The sequence below is a fragment of the Odocoileus virginianus genome, chromosome 6 (assembly GCF_023699985.2).
Source record: "Odocoileus virginianus isolate 20LAN1187 ecotype Illinois chromosome 6, Ovbor_1.2, whole genome shotgun sequence".
Classification (NCBI taxonomy): domain Eukaryota; kingdom Metazoa; phylum Chordata; class Mammalia; order Artiodactyla; family Cervidae; genus Odocoileus; species Odocoileus virginianus.
The window spans coordinates 12240739-12268717 of record NC_069679.1 but is presented as its reverse complement, the minus strand read 5'-3'; the positions used below and the strand labels follow the sequence as shown (position 1 = coordinate 12268717).

The 27979-nt window shown below is 48.4% G+C and overlaps 1 protein-coding gene and 1 long non-coding RNA gene across 11 annotated transcripts in view; one reads left to right on the top strand and one right to left on the bottom strand.

Annotated features, from left to right (window-relative positions):
• The window catches only part of PARP6 (poly(ADP-ribose) polymerase family member 6), a 59856-nt gene that overhangs the window by 28025 nt on the left and 3852 nt on the right, over nt 1-27979 (top strand). For 7 of the 10 annotated variants that reach the window (XM_070468774.1, XM_070468773.1, XM_070468777.1 and 4 more), the window contains 8 exons: nt 17001-17182; nt 17779-17870; nt 20598-20729; nt 21148-21334; nt 22152-22422; nt 24199-24349; nt 24575-24727; nt 27713-27879. In XM_070468774.1, the coding sequence (XP_070324875.1) occupies nt 17001-17182; nt 17779-17870; nt 20598-20729; nt 21148-21334; nt 22152-22422; nt 24199-24349; nt 24575-24727; nt 27713-27879 (1335 nt within the window). Of the gene's footprint in view, nt 1-5510; nt 5648-17000; nt 17183-17778; nt 17871-20597; nt 20730-21147; nt 21335-22151; nt 22423-24198; nt 24350-24574; nt 24728-27712; nt 27880-27979 lie in introns of those variants that run through there. The other 3 variants (XM_020894280.2, XM_020894281.2, XM_070468776.1) reach the window with 3 other exon arrangements.
• Nucleotides 1054-4928, bottom strand: LOC110137711 (uncharacterized). The gene is made up of 2 exons (XR_002313999.2): nt 4783-4928; nt 1054-1566 (listed from the first exon to the last, which is right to left on the bottom strand). It is a non-coding gene; the product is annotated as an uncharacterized lncRNA (long non-coding RNA).

The window sequence follows — 27979 nt, the reverse complement described above, 5'->3', positions numbered from 1 at the left end:
AACCTACATCTCGGGCGTTAGCAAGTGGAGTCTTTACCTCTGAGCCACCTGGAAATCCCCCATTAGGCAGTCCATCCTAACTGAAATTCCAGCCTCCTTGAAGGACCCTTGAAGCTCATCTGTATAGTATCAGAGATAGTTTTTTTCAGAGATAACATTTTTCAGTTCTTATTAGGTAGGTGCTGGGCATTATGCTAAGCGCTTTTAATACTTTGCTAATACCTTGACTTACTATGTTCTTGGTATTGTTGTAAGTGTTGTACACATGCGGACTAAAATAATTCTGTAAACAAGCCTATGAAGTAGATGCCATTATTCCCATTTTGTAGATGAGAAAGCAGACACAAAGGATAAGCAATATGTCCATATTCCATAGCTAGTGACAGGCAGCCTGACTCCAGAACTGCTGTTCTGTTTCTGTGCTATGTAGCCTTTCAAACTTTACATCATTTTTTGATTTAAACTTGACAACAAAGATGGAAGATAGGTTTTTTTAAAGGGATCTTAAATAACATGGGTAACATCTCCCGACTGGTTAGTGGCCATGCTGGGTTTTTAACTAGAGTTGCTCAACTCCAGGACCTGAGCTCTTAACACTTTTTTACTTCTGTAGGGATTCTCTAACTGCTCCTACTAGTGTTCCAGCAATTGAACCTAGGTGCTTGGCTAGACAGCATTTTTGTTCAACTTTCAGAAATTGTTGATAGATTTTTTTTTTCTCATTTGTAACCATTTCTTACAGTTCTTATCAGTGGCATCTGATAAAACGAGTACTAGCAAATGATGGAATGAGAAGTAATAAACAGAAAATGTGTGTTACCAGAAAAACAAAAAAACCTGAACTGGCCTCATGGGAATCACTTTCTTAATAGCATATGCACAATAGTCTCTTAATGCCAATAAAACTAATGAAATTAAATATTCTATTTTATAGTGTTCTACATAGTAGCAATAGGACTTTTTGAATCTGAGAAGTCTGAAAGCCATATAACCATATCTGAAAAAATTAAAAACATGTACACCGTAAAACAAGCCTAATAAAAACCCGCAGCATTCCTTTAACAAGAATGCTTTTATTGCAGGGAAAATTGCATGGGGCACTGAGTTTCTGGAGGGGAATCCTCCTACAGCCTGGAGTGGGAGTTGAAGGATTGCCCCTTTCTCCCACCCAGGCCTGGCCGCCTTGGAGATGGGGTGGTGGAGCCTGTGAAAGCCAGGTCTGAGCAGGAGATCCTCCTTCACCAAAGCCAGTACAGACACTATGCACAGAGGTTGATGGTTGCCTCCTACCTTCCACGTAGTCCTGGACTCAAGCAGCTTTACTCGGTTAGACCTGGACATGCTGTGTTAGGGCTAGGGATGTGTAAACAACTGTTCTTCAATTAGTTCCAGGTGGAGAGTAGATGGCTGTGATTTCTAGATTGAAAACTTAAAACTCCTAGAGTTTAGCCTTCCACTTCCCTCTCAGTAATTTTCCACTTTCCAGGCAGGGCGTGGCCATGACTCAGTTTGTGGTGAGAATGTGGCCATCCGTAGGGAGGAGCCTTCTGGATTCTGCCTTTCATTCTGGGGAGAAGAAGGGAAGAGTATGGTGCTGAGTCATAACCGGGTTACTTACCAGCTTCTCATAGGAAGGATTCTGAGATGGAGGTCTCAGCTTCTGGGATCAGTTTGGGAGTGGCGGGGAGGAAGCTTCAGGGGTCATATAATTCCTTCAGAGCCCTTCTCCCCCAGAAGAGGGGTGGGGGAAAATAAAGCAATTCATTTGAAGAGGCAGCAGTCTCTGGAATATAGAATTTTCCACAGCTATTTCAGAGTCACCCTCCAGTGGGCCCAAAGACGTCACCCTTTTTGCCTACAAAAATTATTTTATCAAGAGACACCAAAGTTGTCTTTGTCCTAGCTATGCTCTTCCAAGGAGACGTGGGTCCAGTTAGCTGGTAGCCAGTGAGCTTGGAGGTGGAGACTAAAATACGGTGTCAAGGAAAAGGTGGATTATGATGGCACTGCAGCAGGAGGACTTCCTAGGGAGGGGGCATTTGATCTATTGTTTGCTGATGCCTTTCTTTTTTTTTGGCAAAACTTCTCTAGTCTATGTTATTTTTTGGCCACAACAAGGAGCATGCGGCATCCTTAGTTCCCCAGTCAGGAGTTGAATCCATGCTGCCTGCAGTGGAAGGGCAGACTCTTAACCACCGGACCTTCATAGAAATCCCACTGATAGCTTTCTTAGTCTTCTAAATCTTGATTACTTTGGGGCACTGGGGTCTGCTTACCATTTCACTTGCTTCATAAGGAGTCTGAGCTCTGGCTACGCTTGTAGGGAAAAGAGAGTGCCCAGGCCTCCATGGGAGTGGCTTGGTGGATAGGACCGACCCACCCTAAGGAAGCTTTGTCCTGTGATTAGTAACAGTTCTGGGCTGGAGAAAAACTGTTGGAGGGCCTATTGACTGAGGCAGTGAGATGACCTGGAATGAACAAGGACTCCTCAGGAATCTCCCTTTTCTTAGTGCTGGTAAGGCATTTCCTCAGGAGGGGGAACTGAGAGACACAGTTGCATTCAGAAAACATTTGTTTACTGTCCCTTTCCCCTGGAATGGGCTTCCTAGTGCCCATCTCTGTGGTAACAGCCCTCTAAGTCTCCTCCTCCATGAATCTTTTCCTTTCCCCAAAAGACAACCTGTTCTCTTTATCCCTTAACTCCAAAAGGTCAACCTTGTCTTCCTTACAGGATTTGTTTGGGGAAAACTCAGAAATTAAGGTTTTCTGTCACCCTGGTGGGCCTGAAGAGATCTTGGGAATTGGAAGGAAGGCACTGAAGAAATTAAAAAGTCTACTTTTTAATAGTAGATTGGAAAGGGTACATGAAGTCCAAAGTGCACTTTTAAATCTGACATCCAGGCCAGTGGGCTGCCCTGGAAACCTGTGTTGGCCTGAGAGAAGTAACATTGCTGTTTCAGGCAGAGGCCAAGAGGTCACTTAATGGTAAAACCTGTAACCTTACCTTCTTCACCAGGGCCAAAGCTTGTCTTTAGGCTCTAGAGTTTTGTTCGGAGATTGTTTGCTGACACACCTACCTTGCAAGGGAGTCCAAATGACCATCAAGAGTTAAATTCCAGATTCTGTGATTCTGTGGCTGAAAATCCAAACAGGTAACAAACACAGCAGTCTACACTCTCACTCACTTACACCTCAGTCCAGTGAACCTAGCGGCCACTCCTCCTATCCTGCTAGCCTGTGGGCACAGTGGAATGGATGGAAGCAGAGCCTAACTTAAGTGGAGGGGGGGGGGTCTGTATCCTCCCTCAGCCTCCCCAGTTTCCTGTAGTCCTGGGGTTACTTGTTGCTGGGTCAGAGGAATAAAGGTTCATTTCAGGAGGATGGTTCAGAGAAGGGCAAACCCAGTTAACTGAATTGAGACCAATGTTCTGGCACTAGTCACAAGGAAAAACCTCCAGAACTAGTGAGTTCTCAGAGGATGCCTGTTGAGCCCTGTGCTATACTCATTCACATACATCAACTATCAAACCCCACCCGATGGAGCTAGAATTGTCTGCAGTTTATGTTTAAGGAACTGGACTCACACTAAATTACAGGATATGATTATAGGGCTAGTGAGTGGAATTGGAACTAAATGTGATGGAACCCATGCTTGCTTCTATACTAAGCTGCTTCTCAGCACAATCACCTTAAACTCTGACAGATTTTCACTATGCATCTAATATGAGCAAAAATAAAGTCCATTAGTGTCTGTGAAAGTTTCATTAATATATATATTTTTTAACTATTAAAGTTTTAATTGTGTATTGGGGTAGAGCCAGTTAACAATGCTGTGATAGTTTCAGGTGAACAGCAGAGGGACTCAGCCATTCATATACATGTATTCATTCTCTCCCAAGCTCCCCTCCCATCCAGGCTGCCACATAATATTGGGCAGAGTTCCATGTGCTATACAGTAGGTCCTTGTTGGTTATTCATGGACAGCATTTTTGTAACTGCTGGAAGACCAAAATCTGCAACTGAAGTGCAATAGTTTGCTATCAACTCTCCAGTTTAATATATGTGCTTTTCAATCACGGGAATATATGTAGATATAGATCTTTAAAATGCAACATAGTCCAGCACGGGCCAGAACGTTGCCCCTCTAGTGTTGTTCAACACTGTACTTTGTTCATCTTTAGCTGATGGGCCAATATGGCCACTTAAGCCACCCTCTTTCTCTGGATAGAGAAGAATCTGATTCCCTCTGGTAAAGCATGATTTTTTTTTCCCTCAGCAACTTCATGAGCTCTTACCACCTCAATAAGGAAGCATTCCCTTCCTCTCTGCAACTGAGGGAACCAGAAACAGCTTATAGAAGAGATTAAAATATTTTATCTTAAACAAATTAATGTTGTTACTTTTTGTCAGCTTATCTGAGCTAACAGGAAAGCATAATGAAGTCCTGTGATTCAGCTACAGGCAGGGTGTCTGCCTGAGCGGGTCACACCCATTGGTTTCTTTTCCAGGAAAAGCAAAGAACCTAATAGTATTCGAGATTTTTAACATTGTATCCGCTTTCAAAATTTGGCTGAAAGGAGGCAAGAGTTAACAGTTGCTTCGTTGATAACTGCTGTGAGCACTAGGAAGTCAGAAAATGCCTTAAGGAAAAATACAAGAAAAGCTCCAACAATATTGATTTAAATACACAAGGTTGAAAACAGAAATTCTTACTTCGGCAGAGATTATGGGATCTAACGTTCTGACATTCCTGAATGGTCAGTTCTGCACTAATATTAATACCTTCTATTCACTTTTTACTCTCAGGCACTCGCTCCGCAGGACTCCAGTCCCTACTAAAGTCTTCACATGGCCTCTGCTTGTCCTTCTTTGTTCTAAACCCTAAGAACAAAAGGGCCTCGCGCTCGCGCTCCCGCTCCTAGCACACTCCGCCCTCCCGCGTTCTCCCCGCCCTCCCGCATTCTACCCCCGTTCCAGTGTCCTTCCAGAGCCCCTCCTAAGGCGGCCCGTACCTCCAACCATCCCATGAGTCTACATCCCCCTCCCCATCTCTGACTGTTCGGTTTAGTCTTCTGGGCGTGCGCTGGGGCGGGCACCCGGGCCAGGGGATTGCTGCCCGGGGACCCATAAATCTGGGAACTATCTGGGTAGGCCAGGGCCACTCAGCTGGGGTGGCCTGGGCCAAGGGTCAAAAGAAGACCTGGTCCAGCATTCCAAGTTGGCCGCAACAGGTGGCCCGGGCGCCGGGGGGGTCTGGGAAGGAGGTCTCCAGAGCTCCGAGGGCGGGTCCTCCTGTCTCGCCGCTTCCCCATTGGGCCCTAATTATCTTCAGTGCTGCGAGTTTTATTTTTCGTGTCCTTCCGCCACGGAAAGTAGTCCTCCCTCAAAGGGCAACCTGATTCTCCCGTTCCGCCCCCGCGGCACTTCCTACTGAAGGTGACTGTGCCCGGCGAGGACGCAGAGGGGCGGGGCCCTGAGAGCCGGGAGCCAGGATTGGATGGGAGGCGGGGCGGCGGAGGGATTGCGGCGGCCCGCAGTCGGGATAACCTTGAGGCTGAGGCAGCGGATCCCCGCATTGGAGCGACGCGTCGCGAGCCTCTGGACCTGTCTGCGGTAGCAGCGCATCCCTAGCCGGACCACGTCGGAGGTGAGCGTGGGGAGAGACTGGGCCATCCGTCCCCACCGGGACTCCGTCTCCCGGGGCAATGCGGAATGCTGGCCCGCCTGCGCACTGAGGGTGGCGCAGGATCCGGGGCATCTTGGGCTCACCCGGTTGGGATCAGAAAAGAGGAGAAAGGCTGCTTGTGCCTAGGGTCGCCTTCGAAGCCCCCAGCTCCCGCTTCTTCCGAAGGCAGATGAGTCAGCCAGCCCCTTTCCTGCCCCAGTCCCTGACCTTCTCCCATCCCCATTCTGGTCCCATTCTCACCTCCCTATTCCTCCCTCCTCTATCTGGTCTCGCTCTCGTCTTCCTTCCTTTATCCTCCTAATTTGATAGTTTCCTTTCATGCGTCAGTCTCCCCCGTTTCCACTCTGCTCTTATGCCCGTCTCTTTGCCTTCATCCTTATTACTCTCCCCTTATTTTCAACCTGTCCGTGTCCCCCTCATTCTGATGCTTTCTTTGTAACTTCTCCTTGAAACTCCTCTGGCTCCGCTCCCCTCTTCCTCCATTCAGCTGCTGTCTCCTTGTACCTACCCTCTCGCGCCCCGGCTCCCGCCCCTCCCCCGCCTCTCTGGTCACGTCCGCTCCAGCGCATCCTTCTGCTGCGCACCTTCCTTCGCGCCACCGGCCTCCTCGCCCCTCCCCCTCTGTTCTGGTCACGTCCGCCTGCTCTCCCGTCCCCGCCCCTCGGCCTCCCATCTCCTGCCCCACTTCTCCATCATAGTTCCCCAGCCCCGGCCTGGAGTTCCGGGGTCAGCTCCCGAAGTGCAGTGGTTTGCGGATGGGCAGGCTGGCTCCCAGGCGGCCCGGAGATGGATGCGGTGGCGGCCGGAGGCGCAGTTAGAGGGTTACATAACCCTTGGTCTAACCCGCTGCAGAGGAAGAAAGGGTGGCTGCCCAGTGGCGCGTTCCTGTTTTGTGCCGTCCAGAATACGATAGTGCGGCCGGAGCGCTGCGCTTGCTCCGGGGGGGGGGTGGGGGGGGTGGGGTGGGGTGGGGGGGGTGTCCCGGGCTCCATCCCGCCGAGGCGGGGCTGCACGTAGCGGCGCCGGACCCGCCCTGCCGCGCCCGCTCCTCTGGATCGCGAACCACTGGCTTTCGGGCCCGTTTTACCGTCCGAGCATCATCTCCGGCCCGACACGCCTCTGTATGCTGCTCAGAGGCCTCCTCGAGTTCGAGGCATTCACCTGGCTCCCTGCCTCTGCTTCACGTTACTTAACAGCTTTACTTGACAGATGCGCCCGGTTGTAGAGCGCGGAGGCCGCGGGTTGAGGAGAGTAGAAATATCAAGAGTTTGGTGCCACGTACGTGCGCTCACTCAATAAAAACTCGTGTAAAGAGTTGTTTGGGGGAGGGCTGTGGAGACCAGACCAGGATGACTAAAATCCTGGTGACCAGCCCACGGAACTCAGTCTGATTAGGAAACGAATGTAAAAGTTAGCACTGATAAGGGCCTGAAGAAGGTACACACGTGCTTCCACACGTGGAAGGTAGGCACTTCCTGTCTGGGTTTAGGAGGCCTCACCAGGTGGCATCACACGGGGTTTGATGAAGCGGAAAAGCACCTTGAAGACCCAGTAGTAGGTTAGCATCCCTTGGCTTCTTATCTGTGTTCTTGAAACCCAGGACACTGATCGTCCGCCTTACAAATGAGCCTGATAACTGAGGTCCAGACATGACGGACAGAGGCAGTGGGAAGTTGAAAACAGTCTTTCAGAATCAGGTTTAACTCGTTACATACTGCTATAAATAGGAGGGAATTCAGCCTCAGGACCTCAGTTTCCCATGTGCAAATTGTACCTTTTTTCATCTTGGTTATTGAAAGGGTGGGTCGCTATATACACACTTACATGGATATATATTCACTACTGGGTGCAGTGTCTAGTCTCTGGTGAGATGCCTCCAGATGGATTCTTTTGGTCACTGAGCCCAATGACTTCATCCATAATTGAACTCCAGCGCTCCTCTTGCCATCCGGAAACACAGACTCATAGTTCATCTTTGGGAGTCAGGCTCTATGTAAATACCAGAGATCTCCTAGAAACCAGTCTGCTCAGGGATCCTGCTACAGTGTTGGCAGAGTAATTAACAATGTTACTTTGCTACTCTCCACGTGCAACATGGGCTCTTGGGTCCTCTAGCCAAAGGAAGGCAAGAAGGGAGATGGCTTTCAGCCTTTGGTATTATAGCGTTTGGCTGTAAGATTAGAAACAGCTTGCAACCCTAAGACTAAAATCTTCAGGTTCTATTGGCCCCTACTCCAGGTATCATTCTGGGATTTGCTCAGCCAGCTGGTGGTGTGAGATTAAGATAAGAGGCAAAGGACAGTAGCTTCTTGTTGGCTGTATGCAGGGTGTGGCCACTCCCTGGGGTGTAGAGCAGGCTTTAGGTCAGGACTCTACAGCATTGTTAGCAAATAATTCACCCTCTGGTTGCCTGAGGATGCTGTTGGGAATGCAGGGGGCCCCTTCTGAGAGGAAGAGTATGTAAACATCACCAGATCTGTGTGAGGGGGTGGGGGAGGCTGTAGGGAAGATGACTCAACCTTTGAATTTTTCTGCTTTTAAGAGAACTGTCTTCGTTGGGTGAGTGGAGAAACTGCACTGTGGTCTTTGCAGGCTTAAAAATCCCCTCTCTTCTTTCAGTGAGTCAAATAATGAAGCATGCATTCCTCCCAATTAAAAGTGTCTCAGCTGGGTGACAAATGGATGGTGGAGGTCCCCAGGCTCTCTGGACAGTGCTTAGATGCCACGTGGCAGAGCCTCAGGCCCCAGTGATAGAGTCTGCACACCTGTCCTGAGCCCTGTGCAATGGATGTGGCAACACTTTGGGGAATAAGCATTGTAGGGAAGATGAATAACGATGACTTTAAGATTATGTCCTTGAACTCATTTCTGAATTACTAGACTTGAGCCAAAATGTAGGGACATTAGTCTTCTATATAGGACACCTGCTCTCATTTTAAGCACGGCATTAGAAGTAAATAATTTTAGTGTTGAATTCACAGTTTAACCAAAAGCATTATTGGGTCTTTAGGAATTGCAGCCCCAGTGACTTGGCAGGTTTGGTATCTGTTACTGCAAACAGAGCTAACACCTTAGGGGAGGTGCTTGTGTGCCCTGAGTGTTGTGACATTAATGTGGGGTCACAGGAAATGCCATTTTATTTCTTAAAACTGCTTATTTCTTAATGTTGAGGCAGTGAAAGAAATGGGGAAGTGGTTGAGAGCAGGAAGGTAGAAAAAACATGCAGCTCTTGCATTACAGGCTTGAAATATGAGTCTACAGGAGTTTTTAATTATTTGTTTTCAGGTTTTATGAAGGCAAGTAAGGGTGTGTTACTTTGGCTAAGCGCTAAGACTGAGGTGAAGGCGGGGAGAAATGACTCATTTGACATTAACTTTATTTCTGAATCATTCGGAATATTCACAGTCAAATCCCAGTTAACTGGTGCACCACAGGAATGAGGCATCCATGGGAGCAGAGTTGTCTTGAAACACTGTTGAGTGAGGATCTTGTGAGATATGTAAGTGATTTATTTCGCGGCCGGTCCTATAGGACCTTGAATCACCACTTTAAGCTTCAGTTCTGATACAGATAGAAATAGAACTAAATGAAGCCCACTCTTTGGGGGAGGGGGGCGTTGCTTTGTGGCACAGCTTGTGGGACCTTAGTTTCCCGAAAGTGCAGTGTCTTAACCATTGAACCACTGGGGAATTCCCAATGAAGACCATTCTTAATTCTATCATACTTTTCTGAAAGCTTGTTTTTTTTCCTCTCTCTCTTTAACCACAAACTAGCCAAGGACTAGATAGATGAATAGGCTGATTATTTGGAGCTTTGTTAGAGAAGCTGTCTGGGGGGAAGGTGAGCCAAGATGGGTGGTGAGTGGCAGTGTGTGCAGACTCCACGGAACCTTTGGCCCTCCTCCTGTGACTGCTCAGCTTAGGAGGGGAGGTGGGCAGGGCCACCAAGTGCTGCAGCCCCACCCCTGCAGCCAGGGGAGAGCAGGCCGCAGTGCTTCTGGTGGCCTCTGTGACTCCCCTCCCCCGCTTCTCCCTGCAGGCAAAACTCCTGGGCACCGGTAAGCCGCTCTTTCCTGATGCCAGCAAGCTGTGTTTGGAAGTCAGACAAGGGCTTTAATCGGGGAGATGCCAAGACTAGCTATGACAGGGTTGCTGCTCATGGCTTTCAGAGTATGGACCAGCTTGGCTGATGGCAATTAAAAAAAAATTTTTTTTTCTTATGAAAATTGTCTGAAAGGAGCCCCAGCCCTTCCAAACATTTAATCAGCCAACAGATAATATTTAACTGTAGATGACTGGTATCACATCACTCCTTTCTCAGGTGATGAGTGCAGTCATGGTATATGAGACCAAGCCATACAACGTTTTGGAGGAGCACTGAAGTTAGAGTCTGGTTAAGAGGCGGGAAAGTAAAGACTCAAAAGAAAACTATACTGATATCTAATATCCCTCTTTTGTTATTTTGTTAGAGAGCAGATTAATACATCACCCATCAGATGGGCAAATGTTGTAAGAGTCTGACAGTGTCAAGGGTTGGCAAAGGTGTGGGAAGGCAAGGACTCACTTTACTGTTTGGTTGTAAATTAATATAACCACTTTGGAGAGCAATTAAGCACTATTTCGTAAAACAGAATGCAAGCATACCCTGTGGCCCAGGAATACACCTCTGAATATAGAAGCCACACCTGCAGAAAGAGACATGTACTAGGAGAAATATTATAGTGTTGATTAATGAGGAGAAATTGGGTTTAGTGGGAAAATGATCAACCAGTAAGGGAATACATAAATAAACGGTTTAGTCACACACTGGGCTAGTATAGCAGTTCATATGAATTAACTAGAGCTTTGTGCCAACTGGATAGATCTTAAATATGCTGTGAAAGCAAGTTGTTTGAATATGCCTTACAGTGTATTACTTAGCATATCATAGAAGCAGCAGTATAATAGTATTGAATATAGATACAGATACCCTTAGATGAACTATAAGGATAGAAAATTCATGACCTTGGTTGGGTGTTAGGATGCGATATGAAAGGGTTGGAGGAATCACCTGGGGGTGGAGGACAAATGAATTGGATACATGGTAATATTTTTTCTAAGTCTAAAAATCTGGATTAAGAACAATCAAAAAAGTTTTTTTGGCCATATCTCATAGCATCTTAGTTCCCCAGCCAGGTTTGAACCCAGCCTTGGCAGTGAAAGTGTGGAGTCCTAACCATTGGACTGCCAGGAAATTCCTTGGATAATATTAATGGTCAGTTCTGGGTGGCAGAAATACAGATGTGAATGTTTCTTTCTTCAGTTCAAAACAGAAGCAAACCTATGGTGGTCACTGAGGGGAGAGCAGGCATACTAAGTAGGTCAGTGCTCTGGGAGATCCGGCATGCCCTTCCTCCTCCGTCCCCTCCTCTTCTCCCTGCAGCTGTGATGGATGCAGGGCGGCTCCTCCTCTAAGTGCTGAGCCAAGGCCTCCCTTTGCTGAGGCTGTCCCTCCCCCAGTGTCGTACCTAACTTGGAAGGGCCCTGAATCAGGGTCCCAGGTCCCTCGGTGCTTCCAGAGTGCCAGTCTCGCACCCTGAAGCACTGCCTCATAATCTTAAGTCTAGTAAGGAGCTCAACTCAGCAAAAGCTTCGTCTCCACTTCCTCCTCCAGACTGAAACCAGGTCTCTTCTCTGGGCATCTGTGATCGAACCAGGAAATCTTCAGCATTTGAAATGGTAGCAGTTTCTCTGACTCAGGACCTCCTGCACTGGAGTTGAGTGGTCCTTATAGGGGTGGGCTCATTTAGCATCAGCTTTTGTGCCCTATTGCACACTCTGATTTGAAATAGGACCTTGGGCTCCTATGTATAATATTTAAGTCACTTAGTTCTAGTCCTGAATAAAAGAGCGAGGGAATTTTACTTAAACCTACAGTGGGCTCATTTTGTTTTGTGTAACCTGGTAACACCAGACTTTGCTTTCTGTTATGGGACCTGTTGAGGAGAGAATGGACTTACTATTCCCATCTCTTAGCTAAGAACTGCTTGTCCTGGCCCCACTACATATGCAAATATACTGTTATCATTACTCTGTGTAGGAGGATGAAGGGCTTCTCAGGTGGCTCAGGGTAAGGGACCCATCTGTCAGTGCAGGAGATGCAGTTTTAATCCCAACTCCCTGGAGTAGGAAGTTGCAACTGACTAGTATTCTTGCCTGGAGAATTGAATGGACAGAGGAGCCTGGTGGGCTACAGTCCATGGGGTCGCAAAAGAGTCAGATGTGACTGAGCAACAACAACAAATAGGATGAACAGCTGAGTATTCACTGCAGACCTTATTAGGTTTTGTAGCTGGCCTGGCACCCATTTTGATCTTGTCACTGCCTTTGTCAGATAAGGGCCAGTCTTGGGAATTATATTTTTCTGCTCCATCACCTACTAACAGAGCTCCTAGAGAGCAGACTGACCTAAATGCCTTGTCCAGCATTTTTAAATATTTATTTATTTCACTGGGTCAGGTCTTAGTTGCGCTCATGGGCTCTAGTTCCCTGACCAAGGATCCAACCTGGGCCCTCTGCATTGGGAGCTCGGAGTCTTAGCCGCTGGCCCAGCAGGAAAGTCCCTGTCCAACATACTGTGATGAAAACTTTCTAATGGTTGTTGGTGTGCCAAAGATTTGGGAATCAGACCTCCATGCTGGCTTGGAGACTTGGAGATGTAGATAGCAAATTGATGTCACGGTGAAAAACCATCATGGGCACCAGATGTCATCATCATTGAGTCAGTCTGTGTGGTGAGGTTGGCATCAGAGCACAGATTGGTTAAAGGTTGGCTTATGCAGATGTGGGCTCATAGGCCAAGCTGGCTTACTAGGGCAGAATGATGTGGGCTTTTGTGAAAGCGCAAATCTGTGGACTGAAGCGTGAATCCTTCCAGCACACCCTAGCAGCAGTACTGGCTCTCAGTGACGTGTTGGGTAGTTTTTCTTTTATGGTTTCTACCCCCTGATTTCTAAAGAGTGATCCAAGACTTGTGTGTGGCATGAATAGAACTGTGGCTTCAGAAGACCAGGAGCCACTTGCGAAAGAAAAGGTGGGAGTCGGGGCCCGTGGAGCTGAGCCGTCACCTGTGCCTGCTTCCAGGCCTCTGATGGTATCTTATTTCTCACAGAGGAGAAATGTCTCTGAGGAGGATGCTACAGCAGGGGCTCGGGCTCAAGATTCAGGTTCCTGTACCCGGGCACGGCATTTGCTGCCATCAGTGGAGATGCGCAGCTTCCACTGCCGGCTGGAGGTTGGCTCTGCATGTCTGTGCCTCCCGAGGAGGAGGATGTAGGAATGAGTCAGACTGGCATGAACTGGGCAACGTGTGCTGGCAGGCACTGTCCAGACGGCCAGCCTGAGGGTGGGGAGCTCTTCCCAGAGGCTGGCCCTGAGAAACCATGGCTGAGGCTGCTGTCCAGAAGCTGGGGGAGTGTCCGGGGGGTGTTTCAGGTGGGAATGGGCAGCTTGTGCTCCGGAGAAGAGGCTCATGGGAGGCTTCAGGGCAAAGCTTGAGGGGATGGAATCCCAGCTGGGGACCTGGGCAGGTGACAAGGTCTCTGGTTTGGTAGTGGACTTTAAGGACATGGTGAGATCTTGTAGGAATCTGGGCAGACTTGCTGACAAGCCAGCTTTTTTGGATTGCTGGTGGGTAAACACACTCAAATGGCAAGTGAAATTTCACTTGTTATTTTTGTACTTAATAGCCTGGGTGAGCAAAAGATAGAGCTTGTAGACCTCAGGTTTAATCTGACATGATGAAATAGGGTTAGTGGTTGAATCCAGTATATTAACTGTATCTGCAGGATACAAGAGCAGTATCTCCTGCTCTTGAGCCAGCCCTTCTGTACTAGAATATCCTTGTCACAAAGATTTTGCTCTGATGCTTGAGGGCAGACTAAACGGGAAGAGAAGTTTGTTGGATTGGGGCATGTGGCTCACAGATTTGGGGCACAAGAGTTGTCCTGTGGACTGTATTAGCTTTCCTCCCTGGAATGAATCAAGGTTTTACCTGCCCATTGCTTCTGCACCATCAGTACAAATAGCAGCACATTAAAGAAGGCAAATAATGTCTTTGAAAGTTCTGCTCTCGTGGACCGTCCTTTGGTAATTACTGTATTAGAGTGACTCAGGTTTCTTTTTTTCTCACTGTGCCATGTGGCTTGCGGGATCTTAGTTCACCAAGCAGAAATTGAACCTGGGCCCAGGGAGTGAAAGCGCTGAGTCCTAACCACTGAACCACCAGAGAATCCCTGAGGTTGATCTTCTTAAGTCAGTGAAACTATCCTGCTGTGAGTTTGTGATCTAGGGCCTAAGATGCATTATTCCACCTCTACCATGTTTAGAATATTCCTGAAGTACATAGAGTGGCAGTTGAATATGGCACGAGGACCTTCACTTTTGTTTTAATTCCAGCATTTTTACCAGGATGCTAGTAAATGTGTCCTTTTTGAAAGAGGTACATTTAGAATTTTTCTCATGAAAGTAGTATCAGTAAACTTTTTAGTAAAGAGAAGAAAGAAATTTGCTGTAATTCTACCACCCAGATAATATGCTGATAATATTTTGGTAGGTATCCTTCCAGTCCAGTTATGTATGTTTAATTTAGTGCCTCGCCTCCCAAAGAAAAGGGGGAGGCAATAGTGAAATGTTAGTAAACCAAGGTTTAAAGAGACTTTATAGGGAAGGGGATAAAAGCATTGCAAAGGAGCCACTGACAACTCTTTTACCTGAGAATTTTCTTGGTATTTTCCTGGGCGACTTCGGTGTATTAATTTATAACATAGCTGAATCTCTAGGAACTACCACTACCTGGATACCTGGTTATTAAGGTGATTTCTCCATTACCCCCAAAGAGCTTTAGTTGCACTCAGCTTTTACCTTAATCCTTGTACAGCTCTGCAGGGCAAACCTTTCTCAGCTCCGAGCAGTCTTTGCAAGTGGGGCCAAGGAGCCACCCTGAGTCAAAAAAAGAGCATTATGTCACCGGAAGTCCAAGCCCAGGGAACTCAAGGTATGACACAATAATCAGTGGCCCCAGCTGGGTCTTTGCAAGGAAGACCCTGATGTCTCAGGTCTAGAGCTGATCCCACTAATGCCTTTTTTGGGGGCCACACTATGCAGCAGTGGGATCTTATTTTCCCAGCTGAGGATCAGACTCATCATGGTCCTTGCAATGGAAGTGCAGAGTCTTAATCACTGGACTGCCAGTGAGGTCCCCAACTGATGATTTTTAAGAAGAGTTACTTTAACCCACCCCTTGAGGTCACACTGGATGACTCCATTTGCCTGGAGGCCACAGTGAGACCTGTGTGTTCCAGCGGCCTTGTTGTGCCACCAAGGGGACCACCTCTTAAGTCCTGTTCCCTTTACAGCCAGACGCGCCTACACACCACCGGAGCCTGGGTGCTACTGTGTAAGCCCAGCTTCCACCCTGAGTGGAGGGAACGGGACCTTGGCTGCCCAGGCCATCCTGTCAGTGATTCAGAAGCTCTGAGATTTGGTGGGGGAGGGGGCATAGCTATAACTTTGATTTGACACAGAGGCATTAATAGGTGCTCTGAAACATCATTCAGCAAACACCGGACTACCTCCAAGGTCATGGTGCTAAGAGATACAGAACCACTGGGTCATGGAGGAGAGGATGTTGTTTTTTGGTGGAGAGGATGTTGTTTTCATCTCGGTACCTGATATGTTGTGGGGAGTTAGGAGATACACATCGAAAGGAACAGTGTATATGCCAGGTAGAATAATTGGCTGGTGTCTTATTTTCTTGTTTTTAAAGGTGTAGTTGGGGATCTATAGCTATCAGTTTTCAGCAGCTTATAGGAGCTTCACTTGTAATTGGTCACAGAGCTTCTTGAAGTTTATCAGGCTTCTTGAAAGTGACAGACGGGTTTAGATGCATGCTGTGCTCCAGCCACTCAGAGAGGCCACACAGTCAAGGATGGAGGAGGAGAAAGAGTAAGGGTTACATGTATGGGGTGCCTTGGTTTGGAGCCCTGAGATTTTGGAGGAGGTGGGACAGGGCCAAAGAAAGGCTTGTTCTTGTGCCTCGGCTGCAGCACTTGGGCACAAGGATTTGAGAAGGAGCAGCCCTTGGTCTGAAAACCAGCAAAAAGGAATGGCATTCTGATGAGGACTGCAAGCTTCTAGCTTATTTGCTTACCTGATGAGTCTTCAAACACTGCCTGGAAGCTTCTCAAGTCTCTGTCTATAATCAGCTAACTAACTGAGTGAGTTTAGTTGTAAAGTCAGCAATGAAGAAAAACAAAGGTCTGGGCCATTGTGCCCTGGGTCAGGCTTGTGACCTGGGCTGATTAATTACCTGGAACAGATGGTCTTGATTACTGTGAGTAGTGTGCTTTCCAGACTTAGAAAGGGAATGGGTGGTGGGTCAGATCAGCCTGGAAAGGATTTGACAAGCAGTGTTAATTTCTTCAATTAGTGCAATAATTTTAGAGCCAGGCTAGGACCATTGTGGTTATCCTTGGTTTGACACAAATTTCTTTGAATGTGCTTAAGTCCTGACTGAAATTACCAGATGTAGTTTTTTTAAGTACAGATTCCTCGGGAAAAAATTATTTTACATTCTTGGTTCAGGTTGGACTTACCTTTCCAGGGATGGGTTTTTTTGTCTCTCAATGGGCTGGGGCATACTGTCCAGCCTAGGGTGAATTGAGGAATGGACTTAAGTGTCCCTGTGGGTTCCTGAAACCTAGGACTCCAGGACTAGGAGGCTACCTGAATAGTGGTTGTCTTCACGACCAGGAAAGTCACTTTGGGTTTGGGTGGGGATTGTTAAGAGAGAGTATGGGTGCCACACCCCATTGCAGGTGTTTATAGCTTTGAGACAGCTTTTCACACAAAGATCTAGATTGACCATGGTACTAAGCTAGGGTGAGTTGTCTGTATCCCTGGAAGATTGGCTCTTTTTGAGGAAACTTCCTTTTGAGGAAACTCCTGCAGTGCATGTAAAATGGTGTCATTTACAGGATTAGCAGGGAAGTTGTCAAGATAGACGTTAGCCCAGTGTGAGGGAGGTGTGTGCTTAACATGTGCCTAGGAAGTACATTCATTGGTAATGTGGTTTTACTTGTTCTTTGAAGTCTTTCCTACTTGCTCATGATAATGTGAGCCCATGGCCCGACTTGAGCACCCACGTAGGCAGAGTGTGGCGCGGCTGCCTGTGGCTTGTGCCCAGAGCATGCTTGTTCAGTTAATGTGTAAGCAGGAAGCAGCTTCTGTGCTAAGCTATATATTAGCCACTCAGACAGATCACACTCTCTCTCCAGTTCCTCTGGACCCAAGACATCAGAAGCCATGTCGAAGCACCACAGTGACGCTGGGACGGCCTTCATTCAGACTCAGCAGCTGCACGCAGCCATGGCCGACACGTTCCTGGAGCACATGTGCCGCCTGGACATTGACTCACCACCCATCACAGCCCGAAACACCGGCATCATCTGTACCATTGGTGAGTGTGGGTGCCCACTCCCTCTGAAACAAGGGCTTCCAGAGACAGTGATCTTTTCTCACTGCCACCCCCTGCCCCGAAGACTAAATGTAGCAAACCTGGGTTCTGAGCAAGATGCTACAGAGAGATTCTTAGGGGAAATGGAGTCATGGACTTGGTCACTCAGACATGTCCAACTCTTTGTGACCCATGGACTGATGCCCACTAGGCTCTTCTGTCCATGGGATTTGTCAGACAAGAATACTGGAGTAGGTTGCCATTTCCTTCTTCAAACTGAGTTCATAGGAATTTGCAGGAAGGAATTCATGTGCTTTATGTGTTCTGCTAAAGGTAAAATTTAGAGGTTATTTTCCATGGCAGTTCTTACTGGTTCTCAGCATCTCAGAGACCTAGGAAAGATCTTTTGGACTCTGTTCAACCAAAATGCTGTAGTTGGGCATCTTACTGGGCTTCAGGGAGAACATAGAGGGCTGGCTACATTTTACCTTGGTTATTAAGAGTTCTTTAAACTGAAACACACTTGAAGTGTTAATCCTCTTTTGGATAATGAACACTTAATGACTTTCAAAATTTTTTTTTTCTTTTTTCTGAACTAGGCCCAGCTTCACGAGCATTGGAGACATTGAAGGAGATGATTAAGTCTGGAATGAATGTGGCTCGTTTGAACTTCTCTCATGGAACTCACGAGGTGAGCCTCGACGGTGTGGCCTCTGGGGCAGCTTGTAGGAAACAGGGTGGGCATGCCATGTTTATTTAGCCACAGTGGACCAGGCAAGAAAAAGTGGGGAATCAATGGGAAGGTTGTCTTCACCAGCCCATCCCTACTGTTCTCCAATCCCCCCACCCCTGACATCTGAAGTGGCCAAGTCTCCTTAAGCAAAGATGACCTGCTTTGTCATCAGCCATGGTTCTCCCCAGCACCTGTGCTCCATTAGCTCTTGATAAGAAAGGCATGGAAGGGTTTTCCTGGGATTCCCTCTAAGCTGTGGGGCTTGACACTTCTGCACCAGGGTTTCTGTAACTGCTCATAATTGCAGTGATGAACCAGTAAGTCACCCTGCAGGTTATCCTGGCCTATTTTTATTTTAGACCCATGATAAATGGGGCAGGTCCCAGAGAAGGGCTTCCACTATTGCAAGTGAAGGACTGGGTCCTGGCATGTAGTACCCCACTTCATCAACACTGTTCCCAGCCTGTCCCTTCCCAGGGGTTTTGGTACATTAAAGTAAAATAAAGTCCGCACACTTGTCCAGTGATCTGGGAGGAGTGTGTCAGTACTGGGGCTGTTCATGAGCTGACGTGACCTCGGGGACCAGGTGGCAGCTGTTGGGAAGTGCTCCATTGTGCTTCTGCCCCAAGCAGAACAAGCTCATTTTGAGGAGTGTGTGGGCTGCCTGAGGAACAGTGCCATGGGATTTCATGCTGGCATTAATAGAAGACTAATGGGTGAGGCAAACTCTTGCTCCTCTTGCATTCTCTATTTCCTGTTCAGAATAAAGAAAATGCTGCCCTGTAAGGTCAAGTGGTAAGGGGTTGCCCTCTGGCATTTGGAAGTTGGTGTTAAGTTTAAACTAAAAATAAAGCCTCAGGAAATGCAATCCAAGCACTGTACGCCTCCTTTCTGGAAACATGAGAATGTTCATCGTAGGTTCCCTAACCCATGTTCCATAAACAGGTTATATCCTCCAAATGTCACAGGGACCTGACCAAGTTCAGAGGAACTATGTCAACCTGCCCCCTGGGGCAGGTTAAGAAGCCCACAGATGGCATTCTTAATTTTCCAAAAGTGAAGAGTCCTCCTCAGGAGACACTAGGCATTCCTGCAAGCCTTCGCTTAGCCCAAAGAGAGAGCTAGAGACACCGGTGAAGGTCCATTCACAATTGATCCCTCCTACTGACTTGTGCCAGGGTCTGCTGTGTGCAGGGGAAGGAGCAGAAATAGCTTTTAGGAAGCTGACCTTTAACTAGGCTTTATGGCCTCTTCCATCTAGTAAAATAATACCACACAGCTCTGAAATGGCAGGGGGAGAGGGTGGTATCTGCACCTGTTGGAGGGGCTGGCTCAGGGGGGTCTGGTTTTTTAAACTACAAGAGGCATTTGGGGATTATCTGTGCTTTAACTCTTATTCCCAGAGTTGGAATTTGTTTTCTTTTTCCACACTGCATGGCATGCAGGATCTTAGTTTCACAACCAGGGATCAGACAAACCCAGGGCCCCTGCCTTGGAGGCATAGAGTCTTAACCATGGACCACCTGGGAAGTCCCTTGTGGGTTTAATTTGAGGTTTTTGACCAAGATGAAATTATGGAATCAGGGTTTTGGAAACTGATCTGAAATATTAGTTGTATAATGTAAACAGTTATAGTTTGACAAATAGCTGAGACATGCTTTTCCAACTTTTGACCATTTTTAATACTCTACTAAGCAGAACATTGGATTTACTTTCTGTCCTTCACTCAGACAGAGGGACATCTACCATCTGATCTCTTTTTCTGGTTTTGTTGTTACTGCATGTGGTCTTTTGGCAGCTCTTGTGGGCAAGATGTGTCATATTCTCAGGTGCCACTCACCTGGATGGTGGTGGTTGAAGGATGAGGCCCACAGTGTGTTGAGTTGGGAGCCTGTGTTATCAGCAATGTCACACTGATAGCACTAGGAACTTTTGCCATCTTGGCTCTGAGTCCCTTTTTAGTCAAATAGTAATGGCTAATGGGAAAGAGGAAGGGCTTCCAAAGTGAGAAATAGCGAAGGTCAGTTAGTTCAGAGAAAGGCTGTATTCCCACCTCTCCATGTTCCATTTCCATTTCTAATCAGACTGGAGGAAGTGATCGTCAGAACCAGGCCTGCATGACTTGAGCAACGTATTTAATTTGGGCTGCGTCAGCTTAAGTAAATAACTGAGTTTGAATTGCAGTTGTAATCGATAGAGAGTAGCTCAGAATTATCAGATTTATCAGTCTAACTCTGGTAGCCAGAGCAGTATCATCCAGAAACAAGGTCTTTTACCCCAGTTGTCTGCTTTATTTGCTGAGGGTATTTGTTAAATCCTATGGAGCGTGGAGGAGAAGGAAACAAGCCTCTTTCATGTTGACAGGTGTTGCCACCAAAAACCATTAAAGGTATGGGTGTAAATAGTCTATAAAGTTCCTAAGATTAGCCCTTGGAGTGGGTGATGGCGGTGGTAGAAGTGGGTGGAGAGCTGGCAGGAGTCTGCTTATAGCAGAGGGAGCTCACCTTGGTGCTCAGGGCTGACAAGAAGTGAGTAGAGGCGAGGAGGTTGATGTAAGCAGGTGGAGGATGCTCGGTGATGGAGGCAGTGGTCTAGAATCCTGGTGATCGGCTTCAGCGCTAATTCTAGATCCCATAGTGTGGGATGACAGATGGGGAGCTTATCATCTCCCCGCTTTTCCCCCAGTACCACGCAGAGACCATCAAGAATGTACGTGAAGCCACGGAAAGCTTTGCTTCAGACCCCATTCTCTATCGGCCGGTGGCAGTGGCCCTGGACACTAAAGGACCCGAGATCCGAACCGGGCTCATCAAGGGCGTGAGTATCCTGGGGAGAAGCAGGAGAGAAGGCATAGGGGACCCAGAGCCCAGAAACCACGTTTCTCAGAGTTTAGGTCTATAAATGAGAATTTTATCCATCACTGCAGAAAGTCTTCCTTTGATCTGCTTTGCTAAGAAACAACACCAGAAAGAAACCTCTTTTACACTCAAAACCTACTTTTGGGGAGCAGCTTATCTCGTCCTCTTTAGTATAGCTGAAACCCTATAGGTTATTCTTGGGTTATTTCCTTGAAATATACTAAGTTAGACTGTATGGTTATTTCTTTCCAAAGGAAGAGGCTTTATTGTTACTTCCAACTGAAATTTAATCCTGGTTCCCTAGAGGAAAAAGCTTTTCTCCTGCCAGGAGGACCCAGCTTCTTTGAACTTGTGGCTTACTTTCTTGTCTGCGGCAGAGCGGCACCGCTGAGGTGGAGCTGAAGAAGGGAGCCACGCTGAAGATCACCCTGGACAACGCCTACATGGAAAAGTGTGACGAGAACATCTTGTGGCTGGACTACAAGAACATCTGCAAGGTGGTAGACGTGGGCAGCAAGATCTACGTGGATGATGGGCTCATTTCTCTGCTGGTGAAGCAGAAAGGTAGGCACAGGAGTCAGGCTCTGACCGTTTAAAACTAGCTCCCATCTCTAAATTTCTTTGCCAGAAGATAGGAAGGTTGTTTGCCTGGCAGAGAGACTGAATCTATATAGTCTCGACTTCCTTCCTTTTTTCAAATAATCTATTTATTTATTTTGGCTGCGTTGGGTCTTAATTGTAGCACATGGGATCATTAGTTGCAACACTGGACTGTATTTGTGGCACATGGGCTCATTTCTTGTGGCTCGAAGGTTTAGTGGCTCTGCAGCTTGTGGGATCTTAGTTCCCCCACAAGGGATCAAACTGACTTCCTCTGCATTACAAAGTGGATTCTTAAACACTGGACCACCCAGGGAAGTCCCAGGAGTTTCTTTTATAATAAACTCCTATTCTCAAAAACAGGTTTCACTCCAATTCAGTTGTACTCTTGGAGAGCAGATGGGAAGCTTTTTTTACCCATCCTCACTATTTGAAGATTTGCTTCCCTCCTTCATCCACTTAATATGGTGTCTGTAGGACTCCAGCGTGCCTGGGAATGATAGCTAAAGTGATCCGCTCCATTCTAAGCGTTTTACATGTAGATTTGTTTAAATTTTGAAACAACCTAATGAGTAGATACTATTATCCCTGAGACACAGAGAGGTTAATGGACTTGCCCACAGTCACACAGTTAGTCGAGTTGGAGAGTGAACCCTGGCAGTGTGGCTCCACCACCCACCGTGTGCTCCTTCCCAGTTCTCTCTCCTGGGGAGAGCCTGCCTCCTGGTGAGGACACGTGTGCCCAGGGCTCGGCCTCCCCACGCTATTCCATTCCATACAGGTCCTGACTTCCTGGTGACGGAGGTGGAGAATGGTGGCTCCTTGGGCAGCAAGAAGGGCGTGAACCTCCCTGGGGCTGCCGTGGATCTGCCTGCTGTGTCAGAAAAGGACATCCAGGATCTAAAGTTTGGGGTGGAGCAGAATGTGGATATGGTGTTTGCGTCCTTCATCCGCAAGGCTTCTGATGTCCATGAAGTCAGGAAGGTCCTGGGAGAGAAAGGAAAGAACATCAAGATAATCAGCAAAATCGAGAATCATGAGGGAGTTCGGAGGTAAGTCCCCTGCCTCCTTCAGCCCCAGCCCTGCTCTCTGCAGAGCAAGATGTAGCCTGTGAACACCTGGCCACCTGCTCATGCGAATGAGCCTCTCAGACTTACTTCAGACCCACTGCCTCAGAATATCCTATGATAACTGGTAGGCTTGCCAGGTGGCGCTAGTGGTAAAGAACCCACCTGCCAGTGTAGGAGTTGTGAGTTCGATCTTTGGGTCAAGAAGATCCCCTGGAGAAGGGAATGGCAACCCACTTCAGTATTCTTGTCTGGAGTATCCCATGGACAGAGGAGCCTGGTGGGCTCCCATCCATAGGGTCGCAAAATCAGACACAACTGGAGTGACTTAGTGCGCACGCCTGACATTGGTATTGGTATTTCAAGGGGGGTAAAAGAAGCTTCACAGATGATTGGAGTGCCAGCATCTTCACATTGTCCAGGGAACAGCACTGGAGAGGGACAGGGTCATCACCACCCCAGGCTCAAGAACCATGTGTAGTGCTCCTCCACTCGCTAAGTTTGCTGGAATTGGGTGCCACCAAGGGGGAAGACAGGCTCTCAGGAAGGGGCTCCTTCACTTGGGAGCTGTGTGGAAACTCAGTGCTGAAGCACGTGACCTAGTCTTCCCTGGGAAAGCAGCGGGATTGGTGGTTGGGTCAGCTCTGGCACAGTACCCGTCTCCCTGGGGAAAACATGCTGTCCTCTGGTTCTGCGTGGTCCCAGCACTGCTCCACTGCCTCCCCAGCGCTCACTGGGTAGAGCCACGTGAGTTAGGCCAGCTGGGTGACATCTGCTCCTGCTTGGCTCCCTGCTCAGACCCAGCACTGATAGCCCAGGCTTAGTGCAGCGGGTCAGGTGTGTGCATGGGAAGAGTGGGCGGGGCAGCGCTGCCCACTCTTGTGGGCTTGCCATCCTTAGCTTTGTGTCAATGTCCTTCGCACTGGGAAATCTGGGGCCCTCCCTCCGCCACCCTGATAAGCCACAGGTACCTGCTGACTTTGGCTTCAGGCCAGGCAAAGCCACATTTTCGTGCCTTCAACACACTGGGGAGGAACCTCTGAAGGAGAGGCCTTCCAATGTCCTTGACGGGAAGAGGCTGTGGACCTTTGTGTCAAGAGCAGCCAGCGCCTTGGGTTCCATTTCTACCCCAGCAGTGATGACTGAAATGAAGGTGGTAGAGAGACACCTTAAGAGGGACCTTATAAGATGCAGGTGCACACAGAGAATGAACTTATGGTTACCAGAGGGGAACGATGGGAGGAAGGAAGAGTCGGGAAGCTTGGGATGGACCTGTACACACATACTACTGTATTTAAACTGGAAGACCCACAAGGACTGCTGTATAGCGCAGGGAACTCTGCTCAATGTTATATGGCAGCCTGGGTAGGAGGAGAGTCTAGGGGAGAGTGGATGTACGTATGTGTATGGCTGAGTCTCTGCTGTGCATCTGAAACTATCAAGACATGGTTAATCAGCTGTACCTCAACGTAAAATAAAAGGTTAAGGGAAAAAAGAAGTGAACCCGTGGGATTTTGGAAGAGACCCAGCCACCTCCCCTTCCCCTCAGTGAAGTGTCCGTCCTGGTGCTGAAGAGTCCAGCGAGCAGAACTGTTGGCCCCCTTTGGAGGACTGAGACAGCTGGAACACCCCTGTGATGATGTCATGGGTACCTGTCCTGGTTGCAAGAATGACCAAGTCAGAATCCCGGGAAACTGTGTCACCATACTCGAGGCCCCTGTTCTGTATATATAACCTCTGTCTCTGCAACTTGCCTGCCAGGTTTGACGAAATCCTGGAAGCCAGTGATGGGATCATGGTGGCGCGTGGTGATCTGGGCATTGAGATCCCCGCAGAGAAGGTCTTCCTTGCCCAGAAGATGATGATTGGTCGGTGCAACCGAGCTGGGAAGCCCGTCATCTGTGCCACACAGGTGTGTGCCTCTCCCTGAGCGTGCATCCTGTATAAGGAAGCTCTGGAGGCTACCTGGTCTCTTCCCATGGAGCCTGCTCTACATCATACACACACCTATTCCCCCTCCCTCCTGCCCCCACGCACCTACACAAAGCCGACTCTGTACATACATGCTCTCCAGGGGGTCACCTTGTGTCTGAAGACCTCCCAGGCCACGTCTCACAAATGCTATGTCCCCTCCCAGATGCTGGAGAGCATGATCAAGAAGCCTCGCCCTACCCGAGCGGAGGGCAGTGACGTGGCCAATGCAGTCTTGGATGGAGCCGACTGCATCATGCTGTCCGGAGAGACAGCCAAAGGGGACTACCCCCTGGAAGCTGTCCGCATGCAGCACCTGGTAAGTCCTCCCTGCTGGGGGTGGAGGCGAGCTCCAGCACATGGGGACACCTTGTACTGTCACCTTCTGTGTCCTTTTATTATCCTCCTAGTCACAAGCAGAGTGAGGAGGTGTGTGCTGGGGTCGTGGAGGTGTCTGGGTTTTGGGTTTTTTTTGCTCTTCTGCCTTCCTGCCCACACCGGTCTCCTAGTCCCTTCTGTTCTGGAGGCGGCCTCCTTCATCACACGTAGCAAGTTCACTCCCGTCTTCGGGGTGTGACTCCTTCCCTTGCTTGAGTCCTGGGATGTCTGTACTGCTTCCCCCTGGACAGTCTAGAGGACCCGAGCACCTCTGCCCTGTTCTGGAAAAGTCCGAGAGCTCCTGCTCCCAGCCAACCTGTGTTTGGCTTCCGTTTTGATTCCGCATCTATCCCCAGCCAGTGCCTCCCCCTGGACTGGGCCTGCACTGGAGGCTGTCACCTGCACTGATCTGGCTGTGAGCTGGCCTTGCATGGTACCTGCAGCAGCGCCTGCTTTGCTGAGCTGTTGCACTCACCCTAGATTAGAGGTGGGGTTTAAGGGAGGGGTGACAGGCCCACAAATAGAAGCAGGTGGAAGGCTGGCTGATCCCAGCTGGCCCTGGGGTGAGAGTGTCTGGAGGAGCCCTAGTGGCCGCTTCTCATTCTCCCGTGGGAGCTGGCTTTTCCAGGGTCTTCTGCTGGACCACGTCCCACAGCCTGGCAGCCTCTGCTCTAAGGCATCCTAAAGAGGAACACAGGGGTAGGTCAACAGGCCTGGGGAAACGAGCACTACAGGTGACCTTTCACAAGGGTCCTAGGTGGCTGTTGATAATGTATAGCTCAGCAAACTGTTTCTTTAACCTTCCTGTTCATTTTCCAGCCAGCAAAGGACCCCAAGCCCTTTGTGTGACATCCCTCCAATGCATCCCCCCAAAAAAACCTCTGGACTAGATACCATCCTTTCCTTCACTTTCTATGTGATTAGGCTCAAGTGGCTTCCAAAGAAGACATGACAGTTACAGTGAATACTTTTTCAGGGGTGAAACAAGGCATGTTGACTACAGATGTCTTCTGGTTTGTCCTTGGTGTTCTGGGTGGATTTGCCCATAACTAAATCAGTAGAGACCAGTGCCTGCCCCTGGGACAGCTGTGTTTTCCTGGCTGATGGCCACCCTATGTGTGACATGATTGCTCTTCTGATGCTCATGCACTTCAGGCTCATGGTCCTTCCCACCTGTCCCAGTGAGTACTTCCTCTCTCCTGGGAGATAATGACCTTGAACCGGCCCCCTCTAGAGCGGTTGATGTTAATGTTTATGGGTCTCCATATAGAATTATATATATATGTAACAGTAACTGCCTTGCTTAGTCATGTGGCCCCATGGCCTCTGAGACCTTGACATGATAGACTGTAGGGACTTTGTGTCTTTGGGCACATCATTTGACCTCTCAAGGCCTTATCTAAGAAGTGAATTAGATGGGATGTGTTTAATTACATCCTTTGTGTTAAATTGCACTGCTATTATAAAATGTCTGCTAAGAACCTTATGCAGGTTCTTAACCTCAGTGAGGTCGATGTCACCCCACTTTTATGGATGAGGGCACATGATAATAGAGCTTGAGTTTGGACCCAGGTCAGCTGACTCTGAAGCCAGCATTCTCTCTTCTAAGACATCTAGCAGATCAGGGCAGGTGTTCCTGTGGGGCCTGTGCTGGGGTCAGAGACTAAGAACCAGACTCCGGGCTCTGCAAGCATATCTGTTTTTCCATACCCAATCTTTCCTTTGAACAAACATCTTAGAACTGTAAGACTGGGATTGCATGGCCCTATTCAGGAGGTGAGTTACAGGGTTTGGGCCTGGTGGCCATGTCACCAGTTAACACTGGCCAATAGCTTCCCTTCTTAACTGTCCACTGCTTTCTCCTGTATCTAACTGATGCAATTGATGTTCTTAACTATGGGCTAGGCAGTACCAGATATGGTTCTTTTTCCTGTTCATGTGCCCTGTCCTTTTGGGCTGCATGCATTCCATTCTTGCAGGAAGAAACCCTTTAACCTAGCAAATTCAGCCACTCATTGGCTTATCCTGTCCGATGAATGAGATGGCGTTACTGATTCTTCCCTCACCCATCATTGTCTAAGATGCATTCATAACTGCATTATAACCCTCTGAAGCTTAAGTTTTCTAATTCTTGGTGTTACCTGAGCAGGTGGTCTATAAATAACCCAGTGGCTTTCTCATGGGTGTTTTAATCATTTGATTTTAATCAAAATGCCTTGTTAAGCTTACCTGTGTGCTTCCACAGGCACCTGTCTCTTCACATGGCTGTTCAGTATGCCCCTTACAAGCTTGCCAATTTCCACCTGCCTGCTTAGAATGTGATCAAGCTACGTGTCCTTGGCTTTGACCCAGTTTTCTAGCGCTGCTCAATGTGCTTCTACCGCAGGCCACTGGAAAGGCAGGTAGTATCTGTGTCTGAAGCCAAGCAAGCTCTCCATGTGTGCATGGAGGAGGCCAGGCATGAAGCCCTGTGGTAACCAGGCAGCCATGTGAGGAGGGGGGGCCTGTTCTTCCTGCGAGCTATGTCATGAGGCAGCATGGTCAAGTCCTGCCAGGGAGCCGGGGAGGGGCCCCAGCCTCCACATGTTTCCATGCTGAGGCGTTAGAGCCTGCCACTATATTGTCTCCCTCCACCCCCACCACCAATCAGAGAGACCTACCAACATCAAAAGATCCTTCCAGAATGGAAGAACCAGTTTCCCCTCTGATGGAGGAGAAACAGTAGCCACTGATGCTTGAACCTCCCTGTGCAGGCTTCCATCACCCTGCCTCTTTGCATCTGCCTGAAGGAGAGACTTAGCCAATTAACCTAAGGTACCTTCCTGTCATTAATTCCCCATTCTGTCTTTCCATGTTGTTGTCTCTCGTTTGTTCCCCCCCCTCCTTCTTCCCTCTTCCTTGCCTTCCCTCCCCCTAAACCTTACAGATAGCTCGTGAGGCTGAGGCAGCCATGTTCCACCGCAAGCTGTTCGAAGAACTTGCGCGAGCCTCAAGTCACTCCACAGACCTCATGGAAGCCATGGCCATGGGCAGCGTGGAGGCTTCATATAAGTGTTTAGCAGCAGCTTTGATAGTTCTGACGGAGTCTGGCAGGTAGGGCCCCGAGGGCAGGTAACTCTGTAGGATGAACAGCCTCTTGCTCCAGCCACTCTAGACGGCAGCCAGGGCCCAGCCCTGAGCCTGGGACACTCTT